Raw genomic sequence first — 15,443 nt, forward strand, 5'->3', positions numbered from 1 at the left:
GTATGTCACAATTCTATTCTGTTCTGCATTCAGCCATTGCTTTAGAAAACCAATGGCACAGGGATGTAAATTCCTTATAAAGTAGTGAGCTTCCCTTTCAAATAATTTTCATTTTAACTAATAAGGAAAAAAACTGCACAAATGTATCATGTTAGTACATTCTAGTAATCAGAGTTGAAAGTTTCATTTTCTGAAACATATGTGAGTGGAGTTCAAGACAAAATGACTCCATTGAAAGGATAAAATTCTGTTGAAATTAACTGTTTACACTACTTATTTTTTATTGTTAATATTGCTATTCTTTTTATCCATTCTAATAATGGAAAAATGTATACAAAAAGTATACATGTAATTATGAAAAATGTGTTTCCCTGTAATAAATACAGCCATTTTGCCAATGAAGGGCAGTGAGGAAGCACCTTAAATTCTGTCTGTTATAAAAACTACAGGCAGGTTCATCACTTATAATTATATGTACATTTATCTGTATCAACACGGGACTTGTTTTTGTTGGGTATTTTGGCAGATTTACTTCTGAGCAGAGAGGCTTTGATATAGTAGCTATATACAGTTTCAATCAATTCTTAGATTATAGCATTTTTAATTCATGCTAGCAAATAGTGCTCACTGCTTCCAACCAAATGATGATAGAAGGAAAGGAAAATATGCTCAGTCATCAGGGGGATATGGTGTTGCAGTGGGCTTGGCCAGGTATTGCTTTCTGGTGAGTCTGGGGTTCAAGTCCCACTTGGGGTGCTTTGCATTGGATTGGAGTCCTGTCCTGGGTGTCCCCCCCATGCCCTGTGCTGTCAGGTTAGGCTCTGGTTCACTGAGACCCTACTTGGGACAAGCAGCTTCAGAGTGTGTGTGTGTGTGTGTGTGTGTGTGCTTGCTCAGTGTTTAAGTGTTGTATTAGCAATAAAAGAGTGAGAAACTCTAGAAGCTCACTGTTGTGAAGACATCAAGAGAAAGACAGGAGTACTGTAGCTTTCTGGCACAAACATTACAAATGCATACTTTATATCATTTACTCCAATGGTCACATAAGTCTTCAGTGTAATATTTGTGCTGTTATAATGTAGCATTGTATTTTTGTACCATTAACCAAATTGAAAATTTATCAGTACGTTATTATTATTGCCTACAAACTTCATAACAAGCACAAGGTGACATAAATTTTGCATTGGAAAGTTCTTATTGTTATACCTGTTCCCTAAAAACAACAAAGCTGAATGCCCATGAACTCAACTGTGCTTCATGGGAATGATTTCTTTCAAATACAAACTTGTTTGACTTTCACCTCATCATTCTTCACTTTAAAGGAAAACATATTAAAATGTGTAAAGCCAGTTCAATAGTTTGAATTGTTTATCTGAGACATAAAAGCAATCAGTGGTACTGTAGGTCCAAGTTTAGCACTGTTTGATCCGGGACAAGTTGGAAGTGGTTGTGGAGGCTGTGGAGTCAATAGAAAGCTTAGCAAATGAAAAGAAAGTGCCAAGTCCAAATCCCATAATGGCTGCTTTACAGAACTTCTCTTAAACAGTTTCTATAAACAAAGCCACACAAATAATGGCAGAAAATTTCTGTAATGTCTGTTCTGTAAACAAAGCCACATAAATAATGGTGTAAAACTTTCCCCCAAAATCCAAAACATCCTATTAAGAAACATAGATTTTAACAGATATATTTGTGAACTGCCAAATACAGTGGATACACATAAAGAAACAACCTTACCAGAAAAAACACTTGGGATCTTGGATAAAAAACTTTTCACTGTGCGGATAGGAATTCCATTTTTTTCATCTTGCATGCGTGCTATTAAATCTTCCATCTAATAAAGCAAAAAAAAAAACAACAAATAAACAATGTTAGACATGTTGTAAACACCCCTTTAAAGATCTGTATTTCAACAGGACAGATATAAAGATACTGGTACAAACTCCATTGTACATACACCACTCATTACCATTAATGTAACGATGTCATCCAACTGTGAATTATTATTTGCAAGTGAATTCTGCTGCTGTCATTCATACACATATATTTTTTGACTTGAATTAAAATGCACTTAATTCAAATCATATAATCAAAAACTGAATACATGAAAAAGTATATACATTTTTACTGCATAAGACATAATTTATATGTAACTATTATATATGAAGGGGGGTGCGGTGGCGCAGTGGGTTGGACCACAGTCCTGCTCTCTGGTGGGTCTGGGGTTCGAGTCCCGCTTGGGGTGCCTTGCGACGGACTGCCGTCCCGTCCTGGGTGTGTCCCCTGCCCCTCCGGCCTTACGCCCTGTGTTACCGGGTAGGCTCCGGTTCCCCCGTGACCCCGTATGGGATGAGCGGTTCTGAAAATGTGTGTGTGTGTATTATATATGATATATATATATTATTTATGTATACAATATATTTGTTATGTATTTCATATATATATATATATATATATATATATATATATATATATATATTTTAAGATGAAACCTTTGCCCAAGATGATTTACAATGTTAGATAAGCAAATTTACAATGATTAACCCATTTATTGAATACAGTATCGTAATAGAGTAATTCAGCCGGGGGGTGCAATGCTACAGTGGTGCAGTGGGTGGAACTGGGTCCTGCTTTCTAGTGGCTCTGTGGTTTGAGTCCTACTTAGGGTACCTTGTGATGGACTGGTGTCCCATCTTGGATGTGTCCCCTCCCCCTCCAGCCTTATGCCCTGTGTTCCCAGGTTAGGCTCTGGCTCCCTGTGACCCCATAAGGGACAAGTGGTTTCAGATGGTGTGTGCGTGTGTGTAATTCAGCAGAAACAGCACTTCAAATCAAAAAAACCATAAGATTATAAATCAATAGCCATACAAACTGTCAGCACTCAAAAAGACAATGGCAACTAAAGGAGTATGAAAAATGTGGCAGTCATATTCAACTTTACACCTGAAGTGAATGGAAGATGGATGTCTGACAGAATGAAAAGCCCATCTTATTTCTTGCTGCTCCTTTACTGTTAGCCTGCCTCATATAGATGTTTCGTGTGGCAATGTGTTACACTGACTATCATTTTAAATGTTGTGGGTGGTCATAATAATATACCGTAACTGTGGAAACACTGTAAAATGTACAATTGGAGGATCTGTGAATGTTTATTATGCTTAATTCTGACAACATTCTATCACACAATTAACAAAGACATTGCCTTGTCAGGGGAGGTTTAAAATGTCAGAGTCTCTCTGTATTGTATATACTCACTGATGGCTTTCTGACAGGGAATCAGTTCTTTACTGCTAAATAAACTGTAGAAAATCCTTTAAATCATCAGAAGACTACATTAATCAAAGGAAATTCAAAGCAGTAATGTACATAATCCAGCCTACCAAACTCTCTAATTAGTAAGGTTTTTACCCTACTGTCTTCATATTATTCGAGCATTTAATACAGTAAACTTGATGTCTGCATAATAATAATAATAATAATAATAAGAATAATAATAATGGTTATGATTCAAGTGGCATATAGAGAAAACACAAAATACCTTTCACAAAAAATGGCAGATGCTCATCCAATTCTAAAACAGACCTTTATTTTTTGCTTTCTGCAGAGGCAATGTGAAAAACACTGATGTTGGAGTCTGCAAGTTATTTTTAAGACCTGTCTTCAGTTGGACTGTGAAATGCAGTTAATCCTTGTCCACCTCCCCAGCTTAGAGTCCCTTCAGAGCTTTATCACATCCTTTTTGGGTCCAGCAGTGTGAACCTTGGTGTGAAGTGCCCTACTGAAAATAACAGAACTGCCAATTGCTGTGCAATTATAAAGTTCATAGAATCCCAGTTGTCAATTAGATGTAGTCTTACAACTGCATGGAACATTGGCTTTAGTATATGATCACTGCAGTGCTTTGGTATGCCTAAGGCCACAACAAAATTATACTTAAGGGACTGGAAAACAGCATTGCTTTTTCCAGATTATAAATAAATAAATAAATAAAAAAGCAAGCCTCTTTTTTACTGCATGCATGTTTCAGAAACAGCCGGATTAGATTCAGCCAACAGGTTGCGCAACCAACTTTTTAAATGCCCTCTTCCAAAGGACATCTAGGAGTTCTTAAATAAGGAATAGGCTGGTGGTAGGATCTCATAACAGGCAATACAGAAAAAGTCAGGCAAATTCACTACCACAACATTTTTATTTAAAAATGATAATGGGTAAACATTGTACACAGAAGGACAAAGGAATCCAAATAAGGCAACTGGAATTCAACCTGTCTTCAGTAAGGGCACAGAAATGATGAAGGGTATATAGCCCTGCTCAACACAAAAGAAAGAAATCAGGGTAACACATTTTTAACACATACACATGTTGCTAACAAACTTCTCTGTTAAATTCATAACTGCAAATCACAGTTCTGCTTATGAAATGCTATTATGTTGCATGGAGTGTGAACGAAATACTGCTGATGATACCCTGGGTAAATACATATAGTAAGCATTACATAAAATGTTTTCAGCTGAAATAGTTACACCTGAATGGCAATGTGTATGCTGATGCAGAGTAAGAACAGGGAATTTGTGTCTGGTTGAAAAATGACTTTGAGCTCTTACAAAGGTAGAAATCCTTGAGGTTTAGATGAAATCACTTATTTATGAAAAAGGGTGCTTCCAGTTGGTAGTAGATTATCAGCAAACCATGGCAGCAAAAATAATACGGCGATTAATTTTTATTTCTTGATTTCTGCCTCTGAAATGCCTACCTGCGAGCGGGAACAGTTGGTTTGATATTTAACCAGATAATTAACCAGCTGAAATTAAATGAGATAGTGTTGCAACCAACACAGTCAACCTAGTGCAGAAACACACACACACACATTGTCTGAACCACTTGTCCTATAGGGGGCACGGGAAGCTGGAGCCAAACCTGGCAGGACAGGGTAAAGGGCTGGAGAGGGAGAGGAAATACCCAGGACAGGACGCCAGTCCGTCACAAGGCACCCCCACCGGGACTCAAACCCGAGACCCAGCGGACAAGAGGACCCAGTTCAACCCACTGCACCACGGCACCCCCCCGTGCAGAAATATAAATGAGCAATTAGTAGTAATAGTAATATACTGTGGCTTTATGGACTAAACTGAATATTTTTAGTCAAATGAATAATTTTATGGATGAGGAAATATGAGGATGTACACAGTCATTTTAATTAACTTTACAGTTGGTCCAAGGCTTAACTTTTTTTTTTTAAAATTAGTCTAGTTTACCAGTTCAAATAATGTGCCAAAACATAATCCTCGCCCCTGCGTCCTGACCAGCTGTCTTACCATGTGGAATGGGAACTGCACAGCTTCCGACCACAAGACCCTACAGCGAATTGTAAGAACAGCTGAAAAGATCATTGGAGTCTCTCTACCCACCAATGACAGCTCATACAACAACCTCTGTATCCACAAAGCCACCAGCATCTCTGACCCCTCTCATGGACTCTTCGCCCTTCTGCCATCTGGCAGAAGGTACAGGAGCATCCGTGCCACCACCAGCAGACTCTGCAACAGTTTCTTCTCAGAGGCAGTCAGATTACTCAACACCCTGCTGCCTCCCAATGCTCACCTGGCACAGTCAAACAGGTAACCCAGCATGACTCCATACACTACAAACTGCCTTCGGTTTACAGCCCTTTTTTGTCTTGTGTATTCATTGTCCTGTACTCCCGTTCTGTGTTGCACTATGGTCTTCAGAAAAACAACATTTCATACCACTATGTACAAGCTATACAGAGGAATGACAAGAAAGACAACTTGAACTTGAGCTTGAGCTTGAACTTGAACCTGAACTTGAACCACAGACAGTAACTGTGAATAGTAAGTGTTGCCTAAATTTTTCAAAAGAGTGAACAGTGTGTTAAAGAAGTTGGAACAGTTGGTCAGCAAGCTGTAAATGACTGTATGCCTTCTAAATCTACCCTGTCTCTGGGAGGGGGAAGGAGAGAAGAGACAGAAGGTATCCCTGTTTCTGTCTCATTTAACCCCTCTCCATAGGAGCAGAGGGGTGAGAAAAAAAGGAGTTGACCTAGATGTCCGACCAACCAAATCACTGACCAACCATCCCTGAACTGCATCAGAAAACCCCTTTAAGAACCAGTTCTTAGGCATGACCCCCCCCACCTCACCTTTTAACATCTCCAAGTCATCTTGGAGCCAGCGTGTCACACAGAAAAGTAGGGATTAAGGAGCACCAACACTGATCTAGCTCTGGGGGGGGGTTCATTATTGGGTTTTCTTATTTAAAACATGTAGTAAATATTCCTTCCAGGGAACTTAAAACTACCAGTTGCATGTACAAGAAGTCCAAACTCCCTGCTGAGTATGTGTGATGCCCTGTCCTGTCCTGTTCTTGTTCCCTATCAACCCATTGAGCTGCCTGGTCTGCTGACATATAAATTTATATTTATTCATTTTGCAGACACTTTTCTCGAAAGCTAAGTACAAATCAGTAAAAAAATTAAATTTCATTGCCAGATGGACAGTTACAAATGCAGTCATATAGTCTAATACCACCATTTTTGCCCGCACGCATTATACAAGTAACTGATTAACTCTTTGAATAATGAACCAAATGTATTGGAAATTGATTTTTTTTTTTCTTTTTACTTGCATTGAAGTACAAAAGAGTGTGTAAAAATCACAGTTCACCCTGTCCTGGCTGTTTGCAGCAATTTATAACAAACTATGCTTTTACTGGAGTTGCACATGACTGATGTTCACTATAAAACCACTGAGGGATGCTCATTAAAATCTGAGAATAACACTCATTCTTTATTGTGCTGGTAAATGTCAAATTTGTCATGATAATTTTGATGGGGAAATGCTCACTTATATGTTGGAGTCAGAGATATTAATAAGTTATTCATAATACAGCTGAGTATAAGAATACAGCACTGAGATTTCAAATACCCCAAAAGGTCAAATGACAAGCAATTTAAATGACTTGGATATTATTCATTCCCTAACAATGTCTCTTAGGCAGTGCATACCAATTTTACTGAGACCAGGACTACCTTTGAACTTACATCAGTGATCATTCAGAGGACACAGCAAGATAAACAAAAGTGACTGGCATATCCATCCCAAAACTACTGCTGTAACTAAGTCCAAAGAATTACAGCCAGTTCACTAAATCTGCCATGGAAAATTATGAAAACCCTAAAGGTAACTCAGAGTCACTAAATGACCTGAAACACATGTCTTTGGTTAGGGGGAGAGATCCAAAGGACCTAGAAAACAAATTCAAACAACGGGGAGAAGAAGCAAACTCCACAGATACAGTACTAAACTGGTGTCATAACCCCCAGGGGTAAAACCCCTACAGGCCAGAGGAGGCACCACTCACTGCCGGTGACCCAGACCCAAGCACCTGTTTACAATTACATACTTGCTGAGGTATAAAGAGAGCAAGTGGCGCATGGTGAGTTGTGGAGTTTCAATAAGCACTTCCATAATACTCTCGTTGAGATTAGTAGTTTCCGCAGTTTGTTCCACAGGTGTTTATGTTCCAGTCCCGAATTCCCGTCTACTCCCGCCTCTTGTTCTCCAGTCCTGGTCCAGCGTTCCAGTCCGGTATTTCGTCATGCCTCCATGGTCAAGTCATACTCACAGATTCACGTTTCACTTTTCACCTTTGTACGCCTCTATGTTCCGCGTTCATTGTTTCACCTACACCCAGCACTTTACAGTCTGCACTGTACACTCCTAAAACCACTCTGCATGTGGGATCATTTCACTTTTCGTCCATGTTCAGGCGTAACAGCAATTTTTATTTGCCTATAAAAAATGTCTTTACTTATTTTGCTTAGCAGTTATTGAACACAGATAACAGTAGGAGTTACATTCTCTTATATTCCTTTAGCAGACACTTTTCTCCAAAGTGACACATACATCTGAGTAAACAAAAGTTTCAGTAACAGGCAGAAAGATACAGATGCAGACACGGAATTCACGGAAGGTAAGTCCTACACCACTGACATACATTGCACAAGTAGTTCCACATAGAATTATTAGAGACTTTTTCATTAAATAATCTACAGCAACTTTATGACAACGGGCATGTATGCACCTGATGACTGCTCCCACATGATGCTTTTCAGTAGGTACCTTAAGAAAGCCAGTGAAGAATATGGACATCTTACTGTTTCAGGAACTGGGAATACAGAACCAAAACGAATACAGTGCCGTCAATTTGTCTGTCTGTCTATCTTTGTGGTGTATACATTAAGTAATTTCAGTGCCAGGGCTCTAAATTTGGGCATGGGTTTGAATCTAGCTCAATTTGTGAGGGGCTGTATGTTTTCTCCACATGCTCTGGTTTCCTCCTGCTGTCTAAAGGCACACAGTTCAGGCAGACTGGTGACTCTGAATTTGCTGTACTTTGTGTGAGTGAATATGCAGCTATTCTGCACTGGACTGGCATTCTGACCGTGGTGTACTCTGCCTAGCCTAACACTGCATGCTTTTGAGGAGAAATGGTTAGAGACTGTGTGTGTGTGTTTGTGTGTGTGGCATAGCAGGAAATTAAAAAATGTTGTGTTCTTCTGTGAATTACCATTAGAGTGTATGAAGTAATGGGGGGCGCGGTGGCGCAGTGGGTTGGACCACGGTCCTGCTCTCCGGTGGGTCTGGGGTTCGAGTCCCCCTTGGGGTGCCTTGCGATGGACTGGCGTCCCGTCCTGGGTGTGTTCCCTCCCCCTCCGGCCTTACGCCCTGTGTTACCAGGTAGGCTCCGGTTCCCTGCGACCCCGTATGGGACAAGCGGTTCTGAAAATGCGCATGCGTGCGTGCGAAGTACTTTTCACCTATCTAAATGATGTTATGTGATTAACGTTAGTTCTGTCAAATTCCACTTGTTTCTTTCATTCTGATATTAGAATAAATGAGTGATGTCATGGGAGGGTATGAGTGAAGAAAGAAATATGAAACAATAGACATACAAGGGGAGGAACAGGAAGCAGAAACTGCTGGAATCAAAGCTCCAGTGGACAGTGAGGGGGATGTGCTGTGAGTGCTGTACCCATCCCCCCTCCCACCACTGGCCACCATGCACGCAGAGACCAAGTGTGTTTAAACAATAGTGATGTCAGCTGAGGAAACATCACCGACCTCCAGTAGACAAGGTTATCAGGGAGCGATGTGAATGTTAACACTCTTCATCTCACTCTCACTCGCTCTCAGCTTGTTACCAAGGCGACCTGGAAGAATTTGTCACCACTGCATCATGTGCTTTAATCAACAGAAGAGCAGGCAAGGAACAGAAAATGCAGACAGTAAGAAACACCTAGGTGTTGGAGACAGAAGTCTCCTGTCACAAAAATTTTGCACCAAAACACATTCTGTGTGATCTTACTACATATGTACACCTAGAATTTCTATCATTAAATATTTTGTTATGGCAACAGCATGAAGCATAGCTAGAAAAAACTAAACAACTTCGATAAAGACCAATTACTCATTAAATGTATTGTAAATGATTTATAAGAAGCGGGGAATGACGTGTCAGGTAAGACTTACATTTATTTATTTAGCAGACGCTTTTCTGCAAAGCGACTTCCAATGAACTCTATTTAGTGTTATGAGGCCACACACCTTATTCACCAAGGTGACTTACACTACTAGATACCATACTTACAATGGGTAACTCATCCATACATTAGTGGAATTCTCTCTCTTACTATGGGAGAACCTGAAAAGCATGTCTTTGGACTGTGGAAGGAGACCCACACAGACATGGGGAGACCATGAAAACTCTACACACACTGAGAGGGGATCGAACCCATGTCCTCTCGTATCAATGAGGGGCTTTGAGATACTACTCACTGTGCCACCATGTGTGATAACTCCAAGTGAAATTTGATAATTGCCCAAAAAAAGATGTACCCAAATCATAAAGAGAAAACAATAAGCACATGCATGAAACATTTTTTTTTCCCCACAACTGCTGATTTACATTTACATTTATTCATTTAGCAGACGGTTTTGTCCAAAGTGACGTACATCTCACCAAAAGTACAATTTATGCATTACACTGAGAGAAGGAGACATAGCTGCAGACATGAAAGTCTCAGGCAAACCTAGTTTGTTCCCTACCACTTGCTACACCGAGGTTCATCGTTCAAGTAGGTGCATAAGACACAGACAAATCCCGATACCCACACCAATTTTTAATTTTTTTTTTTTTTTTTACGAAATATTATAAGATACACAAATGAGCAGTACAATACCAGAGCAATGGCTGAATAAAGGTTGTATCTGGGGATGCTTCTGGAGTTGTGATGTGTGAACAGTTACACCATAGATGGCCTGAAGAGATCTTGGGCAAAGTGGATCTGGAAAAGGTGGGTTTGGTTTACTATAGCAGACCAAACCATTCAATTAAATTGCTCAAATTATACACAAAACCAACAAATACAATCAATTATTTATTTTTAACAGGCAAATGGCCTACTTAAATTGCACCACCTCTCCTCTGGCTTTAGTGACAGTGCTGTGTCTTTCTCATCACTGCTGTATGAGGGTGAATATGCTGAGATGATGTTTCTATGCGGATAGCTGACGGAGTGCTTTTCTTTGTCTGTTTTTTTTTTTTTTTGTTCTTGTTTTTCTTTATGTTTCAGCACAGCTTCAGTGATGGTGTCTTTTGTTGCAGAATTGCTTGTTACCATCCGTGACCAAAAAACTGTAAGTGGACTGATCTTTTTTCCACATTTTGTGACAGTGTAACATCTCTAAAACATAACTCTCACACACACACACACACAGTCTGAAACCACTTGTCCCGAGCAGGGTCACGGAAAACCAGATTAAAAACCCAGCAACACAGGACACACAGCTGGAGGGGGAAGGGACACACGCAGGAGAGGACGCCAGTCCATCGCAAGCAGCACTTGAACCCCAGACCCACCAGAGAGCAGGACCCGGCCAAGTCTGCTGCGCCACCGCATCCCCCTAAGTCATAACAATAAGATATACTAAAAATTTAATTCAAAAGGGCAATTGAAATAACTATTCAAACCGTCTTTGTAGGTGATGTCTTCCTTCATGTGATCCACACTTTTCAGTAAAGAATTGCAACCTCTATATGTGACAGAAATATTTAACTGAGCTGGGACTATCCTTTTATTTGAGGCCATTCACCAACTGAATGTGGTTTTTTGGTTTTGATAAGATAACTTTTTGGACAACAATTTGACAGTATTATTTTGACTATTCTACCCACCTGTAGTCTATGTACATTTGGTTTTGCAGCTACACAATATGCAGTAACTACCTTAATATCCACTGCAACTTCTTAAGGAGCTATGGGATTTTTTTTTTTTTTTACCTTTGATAGTTTTTATAAAGGTTTCCACACACGACCTTCAGAAACGGCACCTTACGCCTTCATGATGGAAACATTAAAAAAATCTATAAATATTTACATTAACAACACTTTCTATGAGTAGACCCAATGACAACATTCAGTACCCTTTTGTAACCTGGGTGCAGCATCTTCTTAAGCACTATTGTGTTGACACTGGGAAATGTAGCAAAGCTCTTTTGATAAGTAATTAGACTGGACAACTGCTCCATTCTTTGTTATAATTATGTGTTTATTTCTTGTTACTTTGCTTGTGTTGGATATTACTGAATTTTACGCGGGGGCAAGATGGGATAGAGGAACTCCAGATGAGCACCAGAACCCTGCTCTGTCTCTGAGCAGAGATCTTTTTTGTACTTTGTTATTTAAAAGGTGTTGTAAATACTCCTGTGAGGGAACTCAGAAAGCGCAGATGCATGCACAAGGCATCCTGGCTCACCCCCTCCTGGTCTCCATAAGCTGTTTAATGGAAGAGAGAGCACTGCACTGCTCTGTTCCTGTCTGAAAAACCCCACTGTCACCTCTCACCCTGTAGAACTGTCTGGAATCTTGCCTGCTAGGCTACACCAGGATGTAAACTTGTCCACGTCTGATGATAAAACTAGCAGATCATAAAAACTCACCTATTATAACTGCCATTCTGCAGAAGATTAGCAGATGGCTGATATAACATTCTGAGTGTGATTGGTCATTCTGCAGCCACAGAACTATATTCTCTATGTTCAGGTCTTACTCTGGCCTTTCAAATGGCATTCTGAAATGTGCTTCGGACAAACAATGGACCTTTTATATGCATTGTAACCTGACATTTAACCTAACTCACATTAACTCTGATCCAGATCAGTCCCGCCATGAGGGATATAACAATGTATTATGTACAAAAAAAAAAAGAAAAAAAATCGCACCTCTCAAAGGTAGCACCCTGTTACTAATAGTTTAAGAGGCACTGATGGAAAGGCTGAAACTCCACAGGGAATGTCTTCTGCCATCAGATACACAACTCTTCTTAATTGCTTAATGATGGGAGCATTAGGGTTTACAGGCCACTCAGTTATCTAAAAATCTATATTTTTTAGAAAAAATTAACTTCTGTACCTGTGCTGCTTTTGAGTAATATAGGAGATTAATTAACAGCAGCAGAAAGAATTTCTCAGTTGAGAACCAAATACTATTATATTAAATCTTCTCTTTCAAAATTATTGTTTTTGATGGATGCAAAGAGGGTACCTGAGTCCTTGAAAAATGTTTGGCATAACAACTTGTTAAAATAGTATGAACTAAATGAGGCCCTTCTAGTGATAACACATTTTGTTATGAGGTTTTATTTAGCATTTAATAGTTGAGCAAGTTCTCCAAATGCACAACATACAAGAAAGCACAACCTTCACCAGGACAAGTGGAAGGAAACTGATTCACTGTATATAAAAAATCCATTGCATTATTTTGGGGAAAAAAAAAAAATACTTGTACAGAAAGTATAATGTAAAGTCACTGTAAGTTGCATCTCTCATGTTAATAACACATAAAGAATAATTATTCCTTTAATGGTTTTGTTTTCATATACAGAAATCTCACCAAAGGCTTAAATTGTTTTCTGAGGGCTTCAAAACTAAACCACTAAAATTGTTTTATACAGCTTAATAAACTGCATCTTATTAATGGAATGATCTTACTCTGGGAAAATGAGGATCACTCTGGAAATATTTATTATGTGTGACACTTATACAATTTATTCCAAATAAGCACAGATACACTGATTTTTGTATAAAGGAAAAGTGCACCAATGACCTACCTGTCATGGTCCCCAGGGTTAATACCCCTACAGGCTAGAGGAGGCACCACTCAGTGCTTCTAGCCCAGGCCAAGACCCATGCACCTGTTCACAATCTGAGAGCTGCTGAGGTATAAAAGGAGCAAGCGGAGGAGGACAGGTTGCGGATTCTTAATCAGCGTTTTTGATTGTGCTCTCTTACCGATCTGTAGTTCCCTGTTTCCATAGCTTGTTCCATAGGTGTTTATGTTCCAGTCCCAAGTGCCCATCCTGTCCACTCCTGCCTCTTGTTCTCTAGTCCTGGTCCAGTGTTCCAGTCCGGTATCTCGTCACGTCTCCGTGTTCTAGTCCTACTCACAGGTTCACTTTTCACTTCACATTGGCGTGCGAATACACCGTGTCTTTCTTCGTCCCGCATTACTTATTTGACCTCCACCTAGTGCTTTACAGTTTGCACTGTGCACTTCTACATATTCTCTGCACTTGGGGTCAATTCCCTTTTCGTCCAGGTTAGAACGTAACAACAACGTGCGTCCGTGTAGGACTCCCGTCCGGGTGCTACAGAAGAATCCACCTGCTCACATGACCTCAGCAGTACTGCATGAGCTCTCAAGTGACGGTGGAGGTAAACATAGAACCTCTCACTATGCACCAAAACACACTTCTCCAAATCACCGAGTGCTTGGTTGTGTTAAAACAACTAATATGCACCAAACCCCATTTTCCCGGTGTCAATCCGGTTGGTGCACAACCGTGCATGGAAGCACCCCAACCCCACCCCCCCTCCCCGTTCCCCAGCACTGAGCATCAGGCTGCACAGCATGACAGAGAACAGGTGAAAATACGTACCGGTCTGAACTGCATTTCGCTTGATGAGCCACGCACAAAACAGGCAGCAATTTGGTGCCACAAAGGACGATCGACAGAGGAAGAGAAAAGGTGCCGTTTCCAGCAGTATCTGTGTTTTTACTGCGGTGCTGAAGACCACATTCAGGTCTCTTGTCCAGTACGACCATCTGGTGGATCCTGACGACCCAATCTACTGGTGAGTGGTGTCTCTCACAGTGCCTCCTAGTTATTATTGTTGGCTACATTGTCATGGAGCTTGCAGACATGTGGGGTCAAGGCTCTGGTGGAGAGTGGTGCTGTCGGGAACTTCATAGATAGCGATGTCACTGCGTCTTGGGGTTTGCCCTGTACCCCATGCTCGAAACCCTTGGCTATTAGCACTATAAACGGAGAATCAATTGGGTCCGGGCGGGTGGAACACCATACCGAAACTGTCATTCTGCAGGTGGGGCCGTCTCATAAAGAACAGATCTGGTTTTATTAGGTCAAATCCCCCTTCAACCCCATTGTTCTAGGATTTCCATGGTTAATCACCCATGACCCTGTTTTTTCTTGTAGTACAGGTGAGCTGCTTTCTTGGGGATAGCAGTGTACAGAACACCTTCTGAATGTGCCTTGTAGTCCACATCCATAGAGAGTCCTAATGCAAATGTGCCCCTGTGGATTCCTGGGTAGTATGTAGACCTAGCAGAGGTATTTAGCAAGCATAAGGTTGCTGAACTGCTCCCTCATAGTCCTTGGGATTGTGCCATAGACCTTCTGTCTGGCACGACGCCCCCTAGGGGAAGGGTTTATTCCCTTTCCCAACCAGAACATGAGGCTATGGAGGCTTATATAGCGGAGGCACTGGAAGCTGGGATATTCCATCTATCCACTTCTCCGGCATCCACTGGATTTTTCCTTATGGAAGAGAAAGATGGGGGGTTGTGCCCTCGTATTGACTATCAGGGGCTGAATGCAGATACAGTTAAGTATCGTCACCCTTTACCCCTTATCACCTCTGCCCTTGAACAGGTCTCAGGAGCTAAGATATTGACAAAACTGGACCTCAGAAACGCAGACAATTTGATCCGTATTCGGAAAGAGGATGAATGGAAGACTGCTTTTAGCACCACCCTGGGCCATTATGAGTATCTGGTCATGTTTTTCGGCCTGGCCAATGCACCCGCAGTATTCCAGACATTTGTTAATGAAGCACTCCAAGATATGATTAATCGATCAGTGTTGGTTTATTTAGATGATATCTTGATCTTTTCCCAGTCTTATGAGAAGCATGTATCAGATGTAACGGAGGTTTTACAAAAGCTGGCAGCATATAAGCTGTACATGAAGGGAGAGAAGTGCCAGTTCCATATGGACTCGGTGGACTTCCTGGGTTTCGTCCTTTCATCCAATGAGGTTGCTATGGACCCTAAGAAGGTCTCAG

At 40.7% G+C, this 15,443-nt stretch overlaps 1 protein-coding gene across 1 annotated transcript in view; it reads right to left on the reverse strand.

The window, feature by feature from the left end:
- The window catches only part of LOC108932776 (regulator of G-protein signaling 7-like), a 63,069-nt gene that overhangs the window by 35,301 nt on the left and 12,325 nt on the right, over positions 1-15,443 (reverse strand). Inside the window, exon 4 of the mRNA XM_018749347.2 lies at positions 1,738-1,834. Within this exon, the coding sequence (XP_018604863.1) occupies positions 1,738-1,834 (97 nt within the window). The remainder of the gene's footprint in view (positions 1-1,737; positions 1,835-15,443) is intronic.

Source organism: Scleropages formosus, chromosome 4 (genome assembly GCF_900964775.1).
Source record: "Scleropages formosus chromosome 4, fSclFor1.1, whole genome shotgun sequence".
Taxonomy (NCBI): Eukaryota; Metazoa; Chordata; class Actinopteri; order Osteoglossiformes; family Osteoglossidae; genus Scleropages; species Scleropages formosus.